This window comes from Cibotium barometz, chromosome 17 (assembly GCF_041138505.1).
Source record: "Cibotium barometz isolate CiBa-2024 chromosome 17, ASM4113850v1, whole genome shotgun sequence".
Taxonomy (NCBI): domain Eukaryota; kingdom Viridiplantae; phylum Streptophyta; class Polypodiopsida; order Cyatheales; family Cibotiaceae; genus Cibotium; species Cibotium barometz.
The window spans coordinates 25411597-25429724 of NC_141062.1; the positions used below are offsets into that span (position 1 = coordinate 25411597).

The 18128-nt window shown below is 42.6% G+C and overlaps 2 protein-coding genes across 2 annotated transcripts; one reads left to right on the top strand and one right to left on the bottom strand.

Moving 5' to 3' along the window:
- The first annotated feature begins 1717 nt into the window (after nucleotides 1-1717).
- Nucleotides 1718-3009, top strand: LOC147629817 (tuliposide A-converting enzyme 1, chloroplastic-like). The gene has a single exon (XM_086811351.1). It carries the CDS (start codon nucleotides 1814-1816, stop codon nucleotides 2792-2794), a length of 981 nt encoding a protein of 326 aa, XP_086667477.1. The 5' UTR covers nucleotides 1718-1813; the 3' UTR covers nucleotides 2795-3009.
- Nucleotides 3010-12380: 9371 nt separating this feature from the next.
- LOC147629818 (tuliposide A-converting enzyme 1, chloroplastic-like) lies at nucleotides 12381-13607 on the bottom strand. The gene has a single exon (XM_086811352.1). The coding sequence runs from the start codon at nucleotides 13543-13545 to the stop codon at nucleotides 12565-12567; it is 981 nt and encodes a 326-aa protein (XP_086667478.1). The 5' UTR covers nucleotides 13546-13607; the 3' UTR covers nucleotides 12381-12564.
- Between the last annotated feature and the right edge of the window lie 4521 nt (nucleotides 13608-18128).

The following is an 18128-nucleotide window of genomic DNA, read 5'->3' on the forward strand; positions in this document are numbered from 1 at the left end:
TTTCAAGTCACTTTGCAAAAAAAAAAATTTTACACACCCACACACACATAATAGAGAGCACATCGCATTCTACCTTTGCTACCCATTCCACTTCACCTTCACCCCTGTTGTATGCTACCTACAAATGCATGCATATGGAGGTTTAATTCATTTTTGTCAGTGCACACACATGCATGCACACCCACATGTATGTGGGCACGTGGAGAGAGAGAGAGAGAGAGAGAGAGAGAGAGAGAGAGAGAGAGAGATGAGATGAGATGAGATGAGGGTAGGGTATGGGAGACTTTATATCTTATCAAGAGAGAGAGAGAGAGGGGGGGGGGGGCGGGGGGGAGGAGGAGATGAGAGTAGGGTATGGGAGACTTTATATCTTATTCTTGACCATCTCTCTCTCTCTCTCTCTCTCTCTCTCTCTCTCTCTATCTCTCTCTCTCTATATATATATATATATATAATATCCCCATGTAGTCTAAATTGTAAGTAATAACATATTTAAAAAGGCATGCCTACTTAAAGAGATCTCATATCTTATTCCTACTTTTGTACTTTTGGCCTACCTTTGCAAAAGAATGGCCTTTTAACAAAAATTCGAAGTAAGTTTTGTTTAAAAGAGGTGCTCCCCTTAATCTCTAAAGGTGTATCAAAGTGAGTAGGTTTTGTCTCTTTAGTCTCCCAAGTTGCATCAATGTGAGTAGTAGTTATTATCAAGTGCTCTTTGTAGTCTCTCAATGTGCATCAAAGTGAGTTGGTCTTTCAAGGTTACTCAAAGTGCTCTTTCTAGTCTCTGAAGTAGCAATGTTGCATCAAAGTGAGTTGGTCTTTCAAGGAGTGACCTATCATTTTGTATTATTTGTCCATCTCTCTCAAGTTTCCCTTTTCTTTTATTTGTCATTTTTCCTTGTCTCTCAAGTCTCACGTGTGAGGTGGGATTTCTATCCAAAGGGACATGGTGCCTTGAGGGTATGCTAGCCCACCCCGAATAGTTTGCCTCTATATGGGGAGGAGGTGCAAGGAGAGGCAAAGCACGGACCCATGGTAGGCACCGTAGGAACGCACTCACGCACCGGGTAGGCACGTTACGTGCCTTCCCCGGTGCGGGTAACGTGCCTACCCGGTGCGTGAGTGCGTTCTAAGGTGCCTACCATGGGTCCGTGCTTTGCCTCTCCTTGCACCTCCTCCCCATATAGAGGCAAACTATTCGAGGCGGGCTAGCATACCCTCAAGGCACCATGTCCCTTCGAATAGAAATCCCACCTCACATCACGTACATCTCTCCTCTTCTCTTCTCTATATTATCCTAGGGAAGAATTTCACAAAGCTCCACGTGGCAAGAATGTGGAGGTTCTGGAAAGGGAAGAGGAGGTTTGACAAGTTTTGAGTAGAATTTGAATTTGGAGTCTCAAAAGACATGCTATGCACGTGTTGCCCATAGTTTAAATAAAGGTGGACATTGTCCATCTCTCTCTCTCTCTCTTCTTTATTTCTTTGTACTTTTATCTTTTGGTGAAGAAACGTCTACCCTCCCCCACCTCTTACCAGAACGTAGATACACAGCATCCTCATCCTTCCTTCCTTCCCCTACAATGTCAAGTGTTGTGGAGCACTCTGATGTGTTGCCCATAGTTTAAATAAAGGTGGACATTGTCCATCTCTCTCTCTCTCTCTCTCTCTCTCTCTCTCTCTCTCTTCTTTATTTCTTTGTACTTTTATCTTTTGGTGAAGAAACGTCTAACAACCTACCCTCCCCCCACCTCTTCCCAGAACGTAGATAGGCATTATCATACACAGCATCCTCATCCTTCCTTCCCCTACAATGTCTACTGTTGTGGAGCACTCCGATGTATTGTTTACCTTTCATGAGCTCACCGTCTACACCGATGGCTCCATCCATCGAGCTCCATACAACCCCGCACCATTGCCCCCCTCCTCTTCCTCCCCCCATGAGGTTGCCACAAAAGACCTTACCCTCAACCCTGGCCACGGCACCTGGGCTCGCCTCTTCCTGCCCCCCGTCTGCCATAACAACAACAATCAGAAGCTCCCCGTTCTCCTCTACTTCCATGGCGGAGGCTTCCTCATTGGAAGCACTGCCCTCCCTTTCAACCATGCGTTTCTCTGCAAGCTCGCCGTGGAGGCTAGCGTCCTGATTGTCTCTGTGGACTATCGTTTGGCCCCGGAGAATCCATTGCCCGCAGCTTATGAAGATTGCTTCGAAGCCCTTGTGTGGCTCAACGAGCAGGCGAAGATGGAGGCGTCATCGGCCGATCCATGGCTTGCTAGCCATGCTGATTTCTCGAGGTGCTTTCTGGGCGGGGACAGCGCAGGGGCGAACATTGCTCACCATGTGGCCATGAAAGCGGCAGGGCTAGGGTTTGGAAGTGATGGAGGGGTAGGGTTAGGGCAGAGTTTGGAGGAGATTTCGGTGCAGGGTATCATCTTGATCCATCCTTTTTTCTCGTGCGGGGCTTCAACAGCAGCATCATCTGCATTAGAGGATAACGTCTGGAAGTCTAGCGGGGTAAGCAAAGAGCACCCGTTTGCAGACCCGTTAGCCTCTGAGGCCCACTCCCTGGCACGTGCGGCCTTACCGCGCATGCTTGTTGCGGTTGCTAACAACGATGGGCTGAGAGACCGAGGGATCGTTTATTACGAGGCTTTGGTGGAAGCGGGCAAAGAGGCCAAGCTCTTCGTCTCGGAGGATGAAAACCACGTGTTCCATCTCTTGACCCCGCTTTCCAAAAACGTCCCCCCCTTTCTCGACGAGCTGTGCCATTTCATCAACCTTTCCCTTTGAGGATCGATTGAATAACATTTCTTTTAGTTTTCCAGTCTTTTCTTTATGTTCTCGGCTCTGTGTGACACATGTCTTCACTTGATACTATATTGCCCAGATGTATGCAACAGAGCATAAGTTAAATGTTTGTTTAAAAGTCTTAATTCTTGTCGTTTTAGCACTTCATGAATTAATAATGAACCACTACATGTTTCTATACTTGTTGAGATAAATCTTATTTCTTGCTGTTTTCCTTTACTATATGAGAACGAGGTGAATTCATAATGAACCACATTTTGAAATGTGTCAATACTCTTCAATTCATTTACACTAGCACAATCCAAAATAAAAAGTCATTGTAGCCGAGCTTAAACAAAGGTTGAATAACTAGGGTTACAAGTGTTAAGAAAAAGACATGTGATGTGCGGTTCTTTGTCAAGCTATGTGTTTCAAATGTATTTCACTAGGTGGTGGCAGGCAAGTGGGTGTCCTAGGTGAGTTAATAACCACGTGTGGTGCATGCACCAATACGAGGTTAGGTGTCTGACATGCGTTTCGCGCATGCAAGTGGGTGAGGTAGAGAGAACCGAGGGATGGCCGATGCTTCGGAATAGTTTGATGATTCTGGAGATGGTGGATGGGGGGATTGGGAGGCAAATGATGAAATCAAGAGAAGCCAAGAGGATGAAGAGGGCAATAGAAAGGCAAAGAAGGTGTAGTCAAATTGGATTTCTTTGAGACTAAACGCACACGCGCAACAAGGAAACCTCACTAGAGGGAAGGTATGTGCTAACATCTCCCCTGATCTTGTGAGGAGGCAAATAGGTCTGTTTTCTATGTGTAACGCAATCTTGCTATGCCGGGGAGGCCGCCAAGTAAGGCGGAGCTAGGGAGGTGGTTACATGAGGAAGTATTCCATAAGAAGGTGGTATCGCACGTGTTCTATTTAGGGAGAGGGTTCTTTAATGTTATGTTTGTGAAAGGATAGACTATTGTTGATCTCTTTGTCAGAGCCCCATTGTTTATGGGTCAAAAGCTGGTGCATGTTATGCCATTCGACCCCACATTTGATGTGAACAAGAGCCTTCGTGAGACGTGCCCGGTGTGGGGGCTTCCACCCTGGCTAAGGTCGACCTTGGGGGTTGCCTAGAGTAATCGGACCGGTGCTGTTTGTCTTGAGGGATGAGGACAATGGACGACATTCGAACAAAATCTACATTACTTGGAATACTTTGCCAAAGATGCCTAAAGTGTTAGAAGTGGAGTTGGGGGAGGTGGGAAAGATGGGGGAGATGGGAAAGATGGAGTTGAAGTGGAAATTTGGCGCCTTTCCTGGGGCCTACTTTAGATGTGGTGGCTTTGGTCATATTGCGAGAAACTGTGGCATGGTTAGAAATGTGGAGATGGGTGGGGAGGAGAGGGCGAAGGAGGAATCAAGTGGGGGAAGTAAGGTTGGGACCAGTGATAAACCTGTCGAGAAGGGAAGGAGAAGTTGGTATCGGAGGAAGGGGGTTTTGAAAAGCAGGGTTGGTGGACTATGGTAGGGGAAAGGGGGGATGTAGTCTTAGACAAATTAAAGGGGAGGCAAGGAAAAGTCAAAACAAAACAGAGGGGGAGGGGGCCAGCTATGGAAGATGAGACAAAAGTGGATATGTATGTGGAACGTGAAAGGATTAAGGAACAAGAAGAAGAATCCAGCCTTTGGGCGGCTAGTGAAAGCTTGGGGGATGTTAGTGATGGCAGTTGAGGAACATAATTTGTTCGGTTTGAAAAGCTTGAGAAAGGATAGGTTTTTGGATTGGATGGTTTTGTATGGGGGAGTGAAATCAGGTTGCAGTGGGGTTTTGACAATTGTCAAGAAGGAATTAAAGCCTAGCATTATAGCTAATCATTCCAATGTTAAAATTCGGGTGGTTGAAATTCATGTGGATGAGGAGAAGGTGTGGATAGTCAATGTATATGGAGCTCATAAACATAAGATAAGAGGCGAGATGTGGGAATGGATTGCTAAGCTGGGCATTTAATGCCCTTGCATCATTATGGGGGATTTTAATATGGTAGAGAAACATGTTGATAGGTGTGGGGGGAGTACAGTTTTGATGGGTTAAGAGAAGAGGAAGTGGGAAAGTTTTAGAGGAAAGATGGGTCTTATTGATGGAAGGGAGCTGGCGGCTTGGGAATTTGCACCTAGACATACGTACTTTAGCCTCCAATACTTTGGGTCATCATCAAGAATTGATAGAGTTTTCTTCAATCTCACCAAGCCACATGCGTACCTCATACCTTCTTTTCTAAAGTGGATTCTTGTTTAGCCTTATCTGACCATATGCCCTTAAAATGGGGGTGGTATGTGACTAAATGGGGAGAAGATAAGCTCAGACAATTCCCTACAAGGAAGCTGAGGATGAATAATCTTGTACTAAAGGATGAGCTGTTTGTTTCCCTCACTAAAGAGGCTATTAGAAGATTGAGACGTAAAGGGGGCATGGATGGAAGGTTAACTAATGAGATGCAAGGAATTATCAGGAGAGTAGGTAAACTAAGGGTTGGGGAGAAGAGATAGGATAGAAGGGTTTGGAGTGAGCTATTGGAGCATTTACAAGGGAAGGGACATGTTGGAGGTCTCTCTAAGAGAGAGGTTAATCAATACATTGAGTGCCAAGCTCAACTGAAGAGATAAGATGATAAGTTGGCCAGGGAAAGAGAAAAGGGAGACAAGTGGAGAGCTTTTAATAACAGAAGGAAGCTAGCCAAATACCTATTTGGTTTCGCTAAAGAGAAAGGGAACATGGAAGTAATACGGCACATTAGGGATGAGAGAGGCCAAGAGATTGGTGATATTAATCAGATTGCTCTAAAATGGGTGGAGTTTCTTGGGGCCACATTGAGCCTAAAGGAGGATAGCTTGTAAAGAAGGTTTAAGGCAAAGAGCAGTTTGTTAGGCATGGTCAATAAGAGAGTGGAGACTGATATAGCTAATGTTGAGATATCGAGCTCATCTAGTGAGGCGGTGGACACTGATGACCCGCCTGGGGGATAGGCCCCACACTTACACCACTGGCATGGTTGGTGAGATCATGGGTGATATGCGGCCAGTGGGATCACAGGCTGTGTGATAGCCATTCTAGAGGCTGGCATAGTTATAGCGCCAGCTCATTTAGTTGGGTTCACACTATAGAGAACCCTAGTATGTATTTGGTTAAGTACCTTTTCATATCGTGTGTACTCTTATCTTTATATATGGTGTGTTGAGTGAAGAAGAAGAAGATTTTTAGCCTCTCACCTTGTGTGTTCTCTTTTAGGGTTTTGTGAGTGTGTGTGTGCTTGCAAGAGCTCAAGCTCTCTTCTCCCCTGCATCTTTTCATGGTATCAGAGCCTGGTTCATGCTAAGGGCTGAGCTGCAAGAAAGAGAAGCACAGGAAGCGGTACGAGGGTAAGAGCTTCATCTACTCTTCCCTATTTGTGTTGGCGACGTCGGGAGCTCTACAGGAGGCACCGCAAAACGATCTCTGATTGAGGAGCTTTCTTCGCGGGAGTAAAGCTATAGGGCAACTATACCATCCTATCGGACAAAATTTTTCCGACCGAAAACGCGTTTTGGGCGCGTTAGGACCTCCGTTTTTCAGAAAGCAGGCGATTTCAAGCACTGTGGGTAAGTCATCGATTCTATGCAGAACTCTGTTTTAAGAACTGCAGGAAGACAGATTGGTTGTGCAGACATTGTGTGTGCTGCAAGGAGGTCAACGGTTTTCATTGGGTGTATGTATGCACATTGAGGTCACTAGTTGTGACATTTGAGTGTAGTACAGTACCGCTGTAGAAAATACAGCAGTTTGTGCAGGACAAACCAGAGTGCTGTTTCTGGTAAATTTGTGTGTCTAGCAAGATGTCAAATGATGGCACAAACCAGATTGTTGCTGAGAAGCTTGACAAGAATAACTTCCATGCTTGGAGGTTCAGGTTGACAAATTTCTCGATGGGAAAGAGTTACTACTGGGCCTACATAGAAGGTGAGCATGAAGAGGCACCAGAGATACCGAAGATCAATTCGACTGCTGCAGATGTGAAAGAGTTCAAAGATTGGAACCAAGGAGCCAAAGAAGTTACGTATTGGCTCTCTATCAGTATACAGGACACCATGATTGGGCACATACAGGATGCCAAGTCCCCCCAAGGAGGCGTGGAACACCTTGGTAAAACTCTATGAAACGAATACCAAGGCACGAAAGATACAATTGACCAGCAAGGATGTTACTAATTAGGCAATCGAGAGGTTTCTTAATAAGACAAAGAAACGGGAAGGAATTAGGGTTCCCTTTCATGATAGGGTGGTCATTGCTAACACAATCCTAAATGCATACATTATGTTTCTCTGTCCTCCTGTGGTGGATTTCAGAACATGCCACTGGAAGAGGATCATGGCTCCAATCAGAAAGTTTATATGGAAAACTTGCAGACATGACACGAAGGTTTCAGCTTTGTGTGCTTGGGAGAAAGTAATTTTATCTAAAAGGGTTGGAGGACTTGGGATTCTGCACACCTGCCTATTCATGCTGAAGCAAGGGTAGCAACTAGTTTACCTAAATTTCTTCAGCAAGAGGTAATTTGGGCAAGGATGGTTAGAGAGGTGATTGAAGAGTCTAGTGTACAGTTCAAAGGTAGGTGGCTTGGACTGGATTGGAAAGCTAAGTTGTTGTCCCATGAACCTTAGAAAATTCTGAGTTCCCCCTTTTGTTGAGAAATGTGGCACCATAGAGCACAAGGAAGAGACAAGGAGTGAGTTGAGTAAGCCAAGCAAGAGCAAAGTCCAAAACTGAAGCCACATGAGCAAAGAGAATTATCCCACATTGATGTACAAGACCAAGGATATACCTCCTCATACCAAAGATGTACCTCCTCATATAAAAGGGGGCCATTTCAAGCAATGAAATATGAAGCAAGTTCTCAAGCCTCTTTATGAGTACAAGTCTCGATCTTGTAACCTAATTGTGCTTGAGTCTAAGCTTAATTAGTTTAGTATATTCATCATCATGAGTAAACTTAGGCTACACCCACCTTAGATTAGTTCACTCTAATCATCATCATGAGTAAACTTAGGTTACACCCACCTTAAATTAGTTCACCTAATCACATTAGGTTAGTTTAGGATTAGAACTAACCACCATAGCCATATACATGGTACCCATGATTTTAACATGGTATCAGAGCCTCCCCTCTCCCCATAGACTCTCATCTAAAGCTCAAGATATAGCTTTCAGCTCCTTGTAACCTAATCCTAACAAATACCACTTAATCTTTATCATTAGCTCATTAATTATCATCTTATCCACTAGGCCTTAAGGAGAGGTTGGGAGCTTGCAGCAGCAGCTGATTCTCTTAGCACAAATCATCATTAGGTAAGCCCTCTTAGGAGACTCTTGCTCTCCATCACCTCCAGCACACGGAAGCGTATGTAGAATCGTCGAGAATGCACAGCAAACAGCCGCTCCTCGTTTTGGGTGTAAAACAAGCCATTCATCCCAACGAGTTCTTCATTGCCTAACTCCTTAGGGATTTCGAGCCTTGTGAACATGCTGGTGAAGTAGGTTTGAGCTAAAACGATGCCAAACTTGAGATTCAAGTCTGTGCTTACCCACTTAGCCATTGCCCAAGATCTCTCTCATCAGCACACTAGGTGACTTTGTACACCACACGATTCGGCACAATTCAATCGCTCCTATGGTCTGCAAAGCACAAATCACAGTAACTGGTCTTTCTCTTGGTTCTTCTAATGTACTTGCAATTAATCAAATTCCCTTTAGGAGAGTGTTTCCCATTGCTTCAATGTATCATCTGTAGTGAGTTACAAAACTAGTCTGCCAGTTTCGAAACAAAATTGGAGTTCTAGGGTACATTTGAGCTAGATCTTTTGCCCAAGCCTCTTCTCCACATCAAGGGCAAGAAGCTAATGCAAAAAGTCCCATCAAATCTGTCTTCTTCAAGCTCAATATCAGCCTCCAAATTTTGTCACTCTTAATCACTCAGATTAAGGCACTAATGACTATCATTAGTGTATTATTAGTGTAAATTGGGCTAATTAAGGTTCAAAATTAGAAAATTAAGATGCAAATCTACAGTGGCAAGCCCTCTCTTGTATCCAAGTCCATCTCATCCATTTACATTGCTCAATTTGAGCATTTTTCACTGCATTCAGTTCAATTTTAGTATATAGTCTACATGTAAATCATTTGTATTAGCTTGAAATCATCATTGCATAAAAAAACGAGAGTACATTGTGAATCTTGTACAAGATTAGACATTGCCAATAAAGCAAAACACAAGCTCACTGTGATAAGACCTTCTCAAATGGCGAGCATTTTTCACTTCAAAGCATCATTTAGGGAAGTGTTAATCCTTGTGGGAAATTAGACATGGTCCCTTATTTGTGCTACCAACTCCTTCCACCCAACTTGAGAGCAATCCCAACAGTCTCCCAGCCTTCTCAACCCTCTAATATTCAACTTCCTGGCTATTCTTCCATCTAGCTGAGCTAAGGGGGAATGAATTTGTGGGTTCACCATAATCCTAGACTGAACAAAGAGTTTCCTGAAGCCCTAGTACATTCATCCCACTTCATCGAACCCATCACTTCCTTCCAGTTCAAACATAGAAACTTACAAAAGGTGTTAAAATTATGGGTACCATGTGCATGGCTATGGTGATTAGTGCTAATCCTATACTAATCTAATGTAATTAGAGTGAAGTAATCTAAGGTGGGTGTAACCTAAGTTTACTCATCATGAGATGAATAGACTAAACTAATTAAGCTTAGACTCAAGCACAATTAGGTTAGAAGATTGAGACTTGTACTCATAAAGAGGCTCGAGAGCTTAGAATCAAGCACAATTAGGTTACCAGATTGAGACTTGTACTCATAAAGAGGCTTGAGATCTTGCTTCATATTTCATTGCCTGAAATGGCTCTCTTTTATATGAGGAGTACATCCTTGGACTTGTACATAAATGTGGGATAATTCCCTTTGCTCATGTGGCTTCATTTTGGACTTTGCTTTTGCTTGGCTTACTCAACTCATTCTCTGTCTCTTCCTAATTAAGCTTAGACTCAATCACAATTAGGTTAGAAGATTGAGACTTGTACTCATAAAGAGGCTCGAGAGCTTAGAATCAAGCACAATTAGGTTACCAAATAGAGACTTGTACTCATAAAGAGGCTTGAGATCTTGCTTCATATTTCATTGCCTGAAATAGCTCTCTTTTATATGAGGAGTACATCCTTGGGCTTGTACATAAATGTGGGATAATTCCCTTTGCTCATGTGGCTTCATTTTGGACTTTGCTTTTGCTTGGCTTACTCAACTCATTCTCTGTCTCTTCCTTGTGCTCTATGGCACCACATTTCTCAACACCCCCCCTTGGTGCCAAATCTTTAGTCTACTCAAGGTCGTTAGATGTCGGTTACAAAATTATTTTTTATTTTTTGCTTTCTACATTCATCTATGTGCTATGAGTAACTTTGGCCCATGTGCAACTTTGGCACTTCCCTTCCCTTAATGCTACTTTGGCTCTAGGTGAGGGATGAATTTCAAGCTTGGGTACATCATTGTTCCGAGAGGCTAGCTACAAGCACTTTTTGTAAGAAGTAGGATTTTTTACAATAATTTTTTGTTTAAGAAATGGGTAGTGGTTGGTAGCTCCTTTGTTGTTTAGTGTTGTTGCTTGCTTGAGATCTCCTTGATTTTGCTTGATAAAGATCCCTGGTTATTTTATGGCACTTGTTCTTTGCTCTTTGCCTTGACTCTTGGCTCTTTGACTACTAGTTCTTGCTTATCTTCATGTCCATCTTTTGGCATTGTCTTCTTCATTGTGCCTTTGGTGTAAACTTTGTTTTTGATGCCACTTTATGCTTCTTTTGATGCTTTGTATGTGAGTGCCATGCTTTGTAATTCCATCACTCCATGCATTTGTGCTCTTGGAAAGCTTAGGAGAATGTGTAATACACTATTTTTTTACTTTTGATCCTTATGCCATCCCCCAAGCTTTCACTAGTCGCCCAAAGGCTGGATTCTTCTTCTTGTCCCTTAATCCTTTCACGTTCCACATACACCCCCTCACTCCTATTAAGTCAAGAGCAGTAGTGGGTACCATATCCACTTTTGTCTCATCTTCCATAGCTGGCCCCCTCCCCCTCTGTTTTGTTTTGACTTTTCCTTGCCTCCCCTTTAATTTGTCTAAGACTACATCCCCCTTTTTCCCTACCATAGTCCACCAACCCTGCTTTTCAAAACCCCCTTCCTCCGATACCATCTTCTCCTTCCCTTCTCGACAGGTTCATCACTAGTCCCAACCTTACTTCCCCCACTCGATTCCTCCTTCGTCCTCTCCTCCCCACCCATCTCCACATTTCTAACCATGCCACAGTTTCTCGTAATATGACCAAAGCAACCACATCTAAAGTAGGCCCCAGGAAAGGCGCCAAATTTTAACTTCAACTCCATCTTTCCCATCTTCCCCAACTCCAAATTTTAACTTCAACTCCATCTTTCCCATCTCCCCCAACTCCACTTCTAACACTTTAGGCATCTCTGGCAAAGTATTCCAAGTAATGTAGATTTTGTTCGAATGTCGCCCATTGTCCTCATCCCTCAAGACAAACAACACCGGTCCGATTACTCTAGGCAAGTCCCCCAAGGTCAACCTTAACCAGGGTGGAAGCCCCCACACCGGGCACGTCTCACGAAGGCTCTTGTTCACATCAAATGTGGGGTCGAATGGCATAACATGCACCAGCTTTTGACCCATAAACAATGGGGCTTTGACAAAGAGATCAACAATAGTCTATCCTTTCACAAACATAACATTAAAGAACCCTCTCCCTAAATAGAACACGTGCGATACCACCTTCTTATGGAATACTTCCTCATGTAACCACCTCCCTAGCTCCGCCTTACTTGGTGGCCTCCCCGGCATAGCAAGATCGCGTTACACATAGAAAACAGACCTATTTGCCTCCTCACAAGATCAGGGGAGATGTTAGCACATACCTTCCCTCTAGTGAGGTTTCCTTGCTGCGCTTGTGCGTTTAGTCTCAAAGAAATCCAATTTGACTACACCTTCTTCGCCTTTCTATTGCCCTCTTCATCCTCTTGGCTTCTCTTCATTTCATCATTTGCCTCCCAATCCCCCCATCCACCATCTCCAGAATCATCAAACTATTCCGAAGCATCAGCCATCCCTCGGTTCTCTCTACCTCACCCACTTGCATGCGCGAAACGCGTGTCAGACACCTAACCTTGTATTGGTGCATGCACCACACGTGGTTATTAACTCACCTAGGACACCCACTTGCCTGCCACCACCTAGTGAAATACATTTGAAACACATAGCTTGACAAAGAACCGCACATCACATGTCTTTTTCTTAACACTTGTAACCCTAGTTATTCAACCTTTGTTTAAGCTCGGCTACAATGACTTTTTATTTTGGATTGTGCTAGTGTAAATGAATTGAAGAGTATTGACACATTTCAAGATGTGGTTCATTATGAACTCACCTCATTCTCATATAGTAAAGGAAAACAGCAAGAAATAAGATTTATCTCAACAAGTATAGAGACATGTAGTGGTTCATTATTAATTCATGAAGTGCTAAAACGACAAGAATTAAGACTTTTAAACAAACATATAACTTATGCTCTGTTGCATACATCTGGGCAATATAGTATGACATGTGACACAGAGCCGGGAACATAAAGAAAAGAATGGAAAACTAAAAGACATGCTATTCAATCGATCCTCAAAGGGAAGGGTTGATGAAATGGCACAGCTCGTCGAGAAAGGGGGGGACGTTTTTGGAAAGTGGGGTCAAGAGATGGAACACGTGGTCTTCATCCTCCGAGACGAAGAGCTTGGCCTCTTTGCCCGCTTCCACCAAAGCCTCGTAATAGACGATCCCTCGGTCTCTCAGCCAATCGTTGTTAGCAACCGCAACGAGTATGCGCGGTAAGGCCGCACGTGCCAGGGAGTGGGCCTCAGAGACTAACGGGTCTGCAAACGGGTGCTCTTTGCTTACCCCGCTAGACTTCCAGACGTTATCCTCTAATGCAGATGATGCTGCTGTTGAAGCCCCGCACGAGAAAAAAGGATGGATCAAGATGATACCCTGCACCGAAATCTCCTCCAAACTCTGCCCTAACCCTACCCCTCCATCACTTCCAAACCCTAGCCCTGCCGCTTTCATGGCCACATGGTGAGCAATGTTCGCCCCTGCGCTGTCCCCGCCCAGAAAGCACCTCGAGAAATCAGCATGGCTAGCAAGCCATGGATCGGCCGATGACGCCTCCATCTTCGCCTGCTCGTTGAGCCACACAAGGGCTTCGAAGCAATCTTCATAAGCTGCGGGCAATGGATTCTCCGGGGCCAAACGATAGTCCACAGAGACAATCAGGACGCTAGCCTCCACGGCGAGCTTGCAGAGAAACGCATGGTTGAAAGGGAGGGCAGTGCTTCCAATGAGGAAGCCTCCGCCATGGAAGTAGAGGAGAACGGGGAGCTTCTGATTGTTGTTGTTATGGCAGACGGGGGGCAGGAAGAGGCGAGCCCAGGTGCCGTGGCCAGGGTTGAGGGTAAGGTCTTTTGTGGCAACCTCATGGGGGGAGGAAGAGGAGGGGGGCAATGGTGCGGGGTCGTATGGAGCTCGATGGATGGAGCCATCGGTGTAGACGGTGAGCTCATGAAAGGTAAACAATACATCAGAGTGCTCCACAACAGTAGACATTGTAGGGGAAGGAAGGATGAGGATGCTGTGTATGATAATGCCTATCTGGTGGGGGGAGGGTAGGTTGTTAGACGTTTCTTCACCAAAAGATAAAAGTACAAAGAAATAGAGAGAGAGAGATGACAATGTCCACCTTTATTTAAACTATGGGCAACAAGTGCTTAGCATGTCTCCAAATTCAAATTCTACTCAAAACTTTCTCTTTCCTTTCCAGAACCTCCACATTCTTGCCACTTAGAGTTTTGTGAAATTCTTCCCTAGGATAATATAGAGAAGAGAAGAGGAGAGATGTACGTGATGTGAGGTGGGATTTCTATCTGAAGGGATATGGTGCCTCGAGGGTATGCTAGCCCGCCCCGAATAGTTTGCCTCTGTATGGGGAGAAGGTGCAAGGAGAGGCAAAGCACGGACCCATGGGGTAGGCACCTCACGGAACCTCCCGTACCCGGGAAGGCACGTAACTTTCTATGCATAGAAATTAAATTCAATGAAAACAACACTTTTATAATAAAAAATTTCATTATGCATCTTTTTATGCATAGAAATTAAATTCAATGAAAACAACACTTTTATAATAAAATTTTCATTATGCATCTTTTTATGCATATAAATTAAATTTAATGAAAACAACACTTTTATAATAAAAATTTTCATTATGCATCTTTCTATGCATAGAAATTAATTTTAATAAATAATATCAGTGATATCCATGCATATTCATAGGTGAAGATATACATGGAGTAAATTACAATATTTCTTTTAGAATGCACAAACGATGGGAATTACTCTTTTGAAATAATATAAAAATAAACTTTCTTTTTCACAAAATTCTAGAAAATTTTACCATAACCTCCTTTGTATGGCTGACCATTTCTCATTTTTAACATTCTATTTTCTATTTAAATTAATCCCAATTAGATGTAAAGGATTCTAATCTACACAATTTTTAATTTTTAAGAGAATAAACAATAAGAAAAGTTTAATTAATCTTTTTGTTAAACATTCTAGGATAAAGAAAGGCTGAAATTATTGTAAAGAAGAGAAGGGGGAGGCCTTTTCATAAAGGCATAGCATTAGAATTTGCTTTAATAAACTATAAAACAAAAAAATCAAGAAAACCATAGATTTGAATTTAAAAAGTAAGAAAATTTTAGCTTACATGGAGTTGTAAGCTTTCCTTTAGCTTGAGGGATTGAGGGTTCTACTCTTGTTTGAAGCAAGAGTGGCCACCAATTACTTTGGAGAGGATTAAGCCAAAACAATTGAATTATCAAGAAAATTCAATGTAAATGGCTTTGGGTAGGAGTAGAGTAAAAGTGCATAAACACCATTAACCTTTTACAAAGGGGGGAGGCTTCTATTTATAGGAAAAAGTGAGCCTCTAACTAAGAAAACTGATTCTAGAATTTTCCAGATCAGTTTGGTCAATTTTTTATCATTTTTGGGTCAATTTAGCTTATTTTTTGGATCTAGTTGAAACAGGAGAGAGGAGAGATAAAAATATCTCATTATTTTTTAGTTTAAAACTCCTCCACACATGTGAAACAGACGCCTCCTTCATGAGGGGAGATCCCCACACTAAGGTGTCTTCTAAATATCTCTTCTTTTTTAACTAATAAACCTTGTCCTTAGTCAACTCTTCATCTTATGTGAGCATTTACTCATTTTTGGGAGATTTTCTTTTATTCTTCAATTTATCTCCTTCCTACATTTGGATTAATCTTATTGGTCCATTGGAACCTTAATTGGACCATAATCCAAAAATTTCTGAAAATCTGGATCCTTAGGCTAAGGTCCTTTATACCTATTTTTAATTAATTTCAATTACACATTGGAAAGTTCTTTTTGAATTTTTGTTTCAGGGAAAACCATTTTAGACACTAGGAGGATTTTTATATCCAAAAATATCTCAATTTTGAATTATCTCTCTCTAAATATTTTCTCTCTCTAGGCCAAATAAGGTAAAATAGGATCTTTCTTTTATTTCAAAGAGGGGAATAATTATAAGATTAGAAGGGAAAGTTCTTACACCTGCACACCTCAAAAGCTGGAGGGAGAAATCTTACATTTTGCAAGGTCAATGACCTCATTTTTTGTTTGGTTATTATATAAAGAAGGGAGAGAAAGGATGTGAAGTTTTGCCATGTTGGTTTGATTCATAATGGTCTATTCATTGTTATGTGTCTTGATTGTATGGTGATTGTACTTCGCTTTTATAATATACATAAATATATATATTATGATGTGAAGTTCTGCCATTTTGGTTTGATTCATTAGTGTGTGGCTTGGTTTGATTCATGATGGGTTGTTCATTATTATGTGCCTTCGTTGTATGGTGATTTTGTATGGTGATTGTACTTCACTTTTATAATATACATAAACATATATATGCATTTTTTTCCAAAAAAAAAAATCACGTAGCTACATTAGCTAACGACTTGCACTAAAGTTCATCCTTCATTATCTATTAAAAATGTTTATTTTACATGGTTTAAAAACTTTTAAAGTCCAATAAAATAAACACATATAAAGATATGTATGTTTTTACATTGCATGCTCCTTCCCTTGAGTCTTACTTTAACACCCTCGCCATCTTTAGTGTTAACACCCTCACCATCTTCAGTGATGGATACATCCATTGAGCTCCATATGACTCGTCACTATGGCCCCCTTCATCTTCTTACACACACACACACACACACACAAGAATAGACAAGCACGCAAGCTCGATGGATGGCTAAATTTTTTTATATTCTCTTCTCTTCTCCACAACCATAATATAAAGATAAGAGTATATACTATAAAGGAAAGTACTCTCCTTATATAACATACAAGGTCGGTCTGTAAGATATGGATAGCTGAATTTTCTAATATTCTCTCCTTTTCTATTTCTAAAACCATAACATAAATATAAGAGTATACTCTAAGGGAAAGTACTCTCCTACTATAACATACAAGGTCTCTCCATAGTGAGAAGAATGGGAGGAAGAGGATGATCTTAAGCTCCTTACAAGTAAACACACACACACACACACACAAGAGAAGATAAGCACATAAGAGAGATGGATAGCTAAATTTCCTTCTAGTCTCTTCTCTTCTCTACAACCATAACATACAGAGATAAGAGTATATACTACAAGGGAAATTACTCTCCTACTATAGCATATAAAGGTCGGTCCATAGTGTGATCTTAAGCTCCTTACAAGCAAACACATGAAAAGATGCAGGGAGGAAGAGAGCTTGAGCTCTTGCAAGCACACACACACACTCACAAAACCCTAATAGAGAACACACAAGGTGAGAGGCTGAAAATCTTCTTCTTCTCTACTCAACACTCAACACACCATATACAAGATAAGAGTACACACAATATGAAAGGTACTCAACCAATACATACACGGGTTCTCTATAATGTGAACCCGACTAAATGAGCTGGCGCTATAACTATGCCAGTCTCTAGAGTGGCTGTCACACAGCCTGTCATCCCACTGGCCGCATATCACCCAAGATCTCACCAACCATGCCAGTGGTGTAAGTGTGGGGCCTATCCCCCAGGCGAGTCATCAGTGTCCACCGCCTCACTAGAGCTCGATATCTCAACACTCCCCCTCGAGCTCAACTCCATCTCATGTACACCAAGCGAAGCTCTGAATCTGCGGAGCTTCTCTGTACCCAATGCTTTGGTGAAGATGTCAGCTACCTGATCCTCTGTGCTGACATAAACAAGGTCAAGGTCTCCTGCCAAGACCTTCTCTCTGACGAAGTGGTAGTGGACCTCTATGTGCTTCGTACGAGCATGAAAGACTGGGTTCCTGGCCAACTGTATACTGCTAATGTTGTCACAGAAAATGACAACTTGTCTATCCAGTGATAGACCCAAATCTGCAAGTAGCTTTCTCAACCAAGCTACCTCACATGCTGCCATAGCAGCTCCTCTGTACTCGGCCTCTGTACTCGATAGAGCAACCGTAGGCTGCTTCTTGCTGCTCCAAGTCACAGCAGCACTCCCCAAAGAAAACATGAATCCACTGGTAGATCTTCTGTCTGAGATACTACCAGCCCAATCAGCATCTGTGTACCCATGTACACATATCTCTGTCCCAGTCTCATAGAATAGTCCACAATGCAAAGTAGACCTCACATACCTCAGTATGCGTCTCACTGCATCCAAATGCGGTTTCCGTGGAACCTGCATAAACTGACTCACCAACCCAACAGCATAGCTCAAATCTGGTCTGGTGATCGTCATGTAGATCAAACTTCCTACTATGCTCCTGTACATAGTAGGATCCTCCAAGATCTCTCCTGAATCTGCACTCAACTTGCCATTCTGATCCAATGGCACAGAAATAGGCTTACAGCCTGTCATACCATACTTGGACAACATGTCCAAGCCATACTGTCTCTGCAGTAATCCAATACCATGTGGTGACCTAATCACCTCAATGCCCAAGAAATATCTGAGCTCCCCCAGATCCTTCATCTCGAACTTCTGTCTAAGCAAGATCTTTACATCAAAGATCTCTGCATCATGGTCCCCCGTAATGATCAAGTCATCTACATAGATGACAACAAGCACAACT

Bases quoted from the DNA above. Each gene is read 5' to 3' on its own strand.
- LOC147629817 (XM_086811351.1), top strand. From the start codon at position 1,814: ATGTCTACTGTTGTGGAGCACTCCGATGTATTGTTTACCTTTCATGAG.
- LOC147629818 (XM_086811352.1), bottom strand. From the start codon at position 13,545: ATGTCTACTGTTGTGGAGCACTCTGATGTATTGTTTACCTTTCATGAG.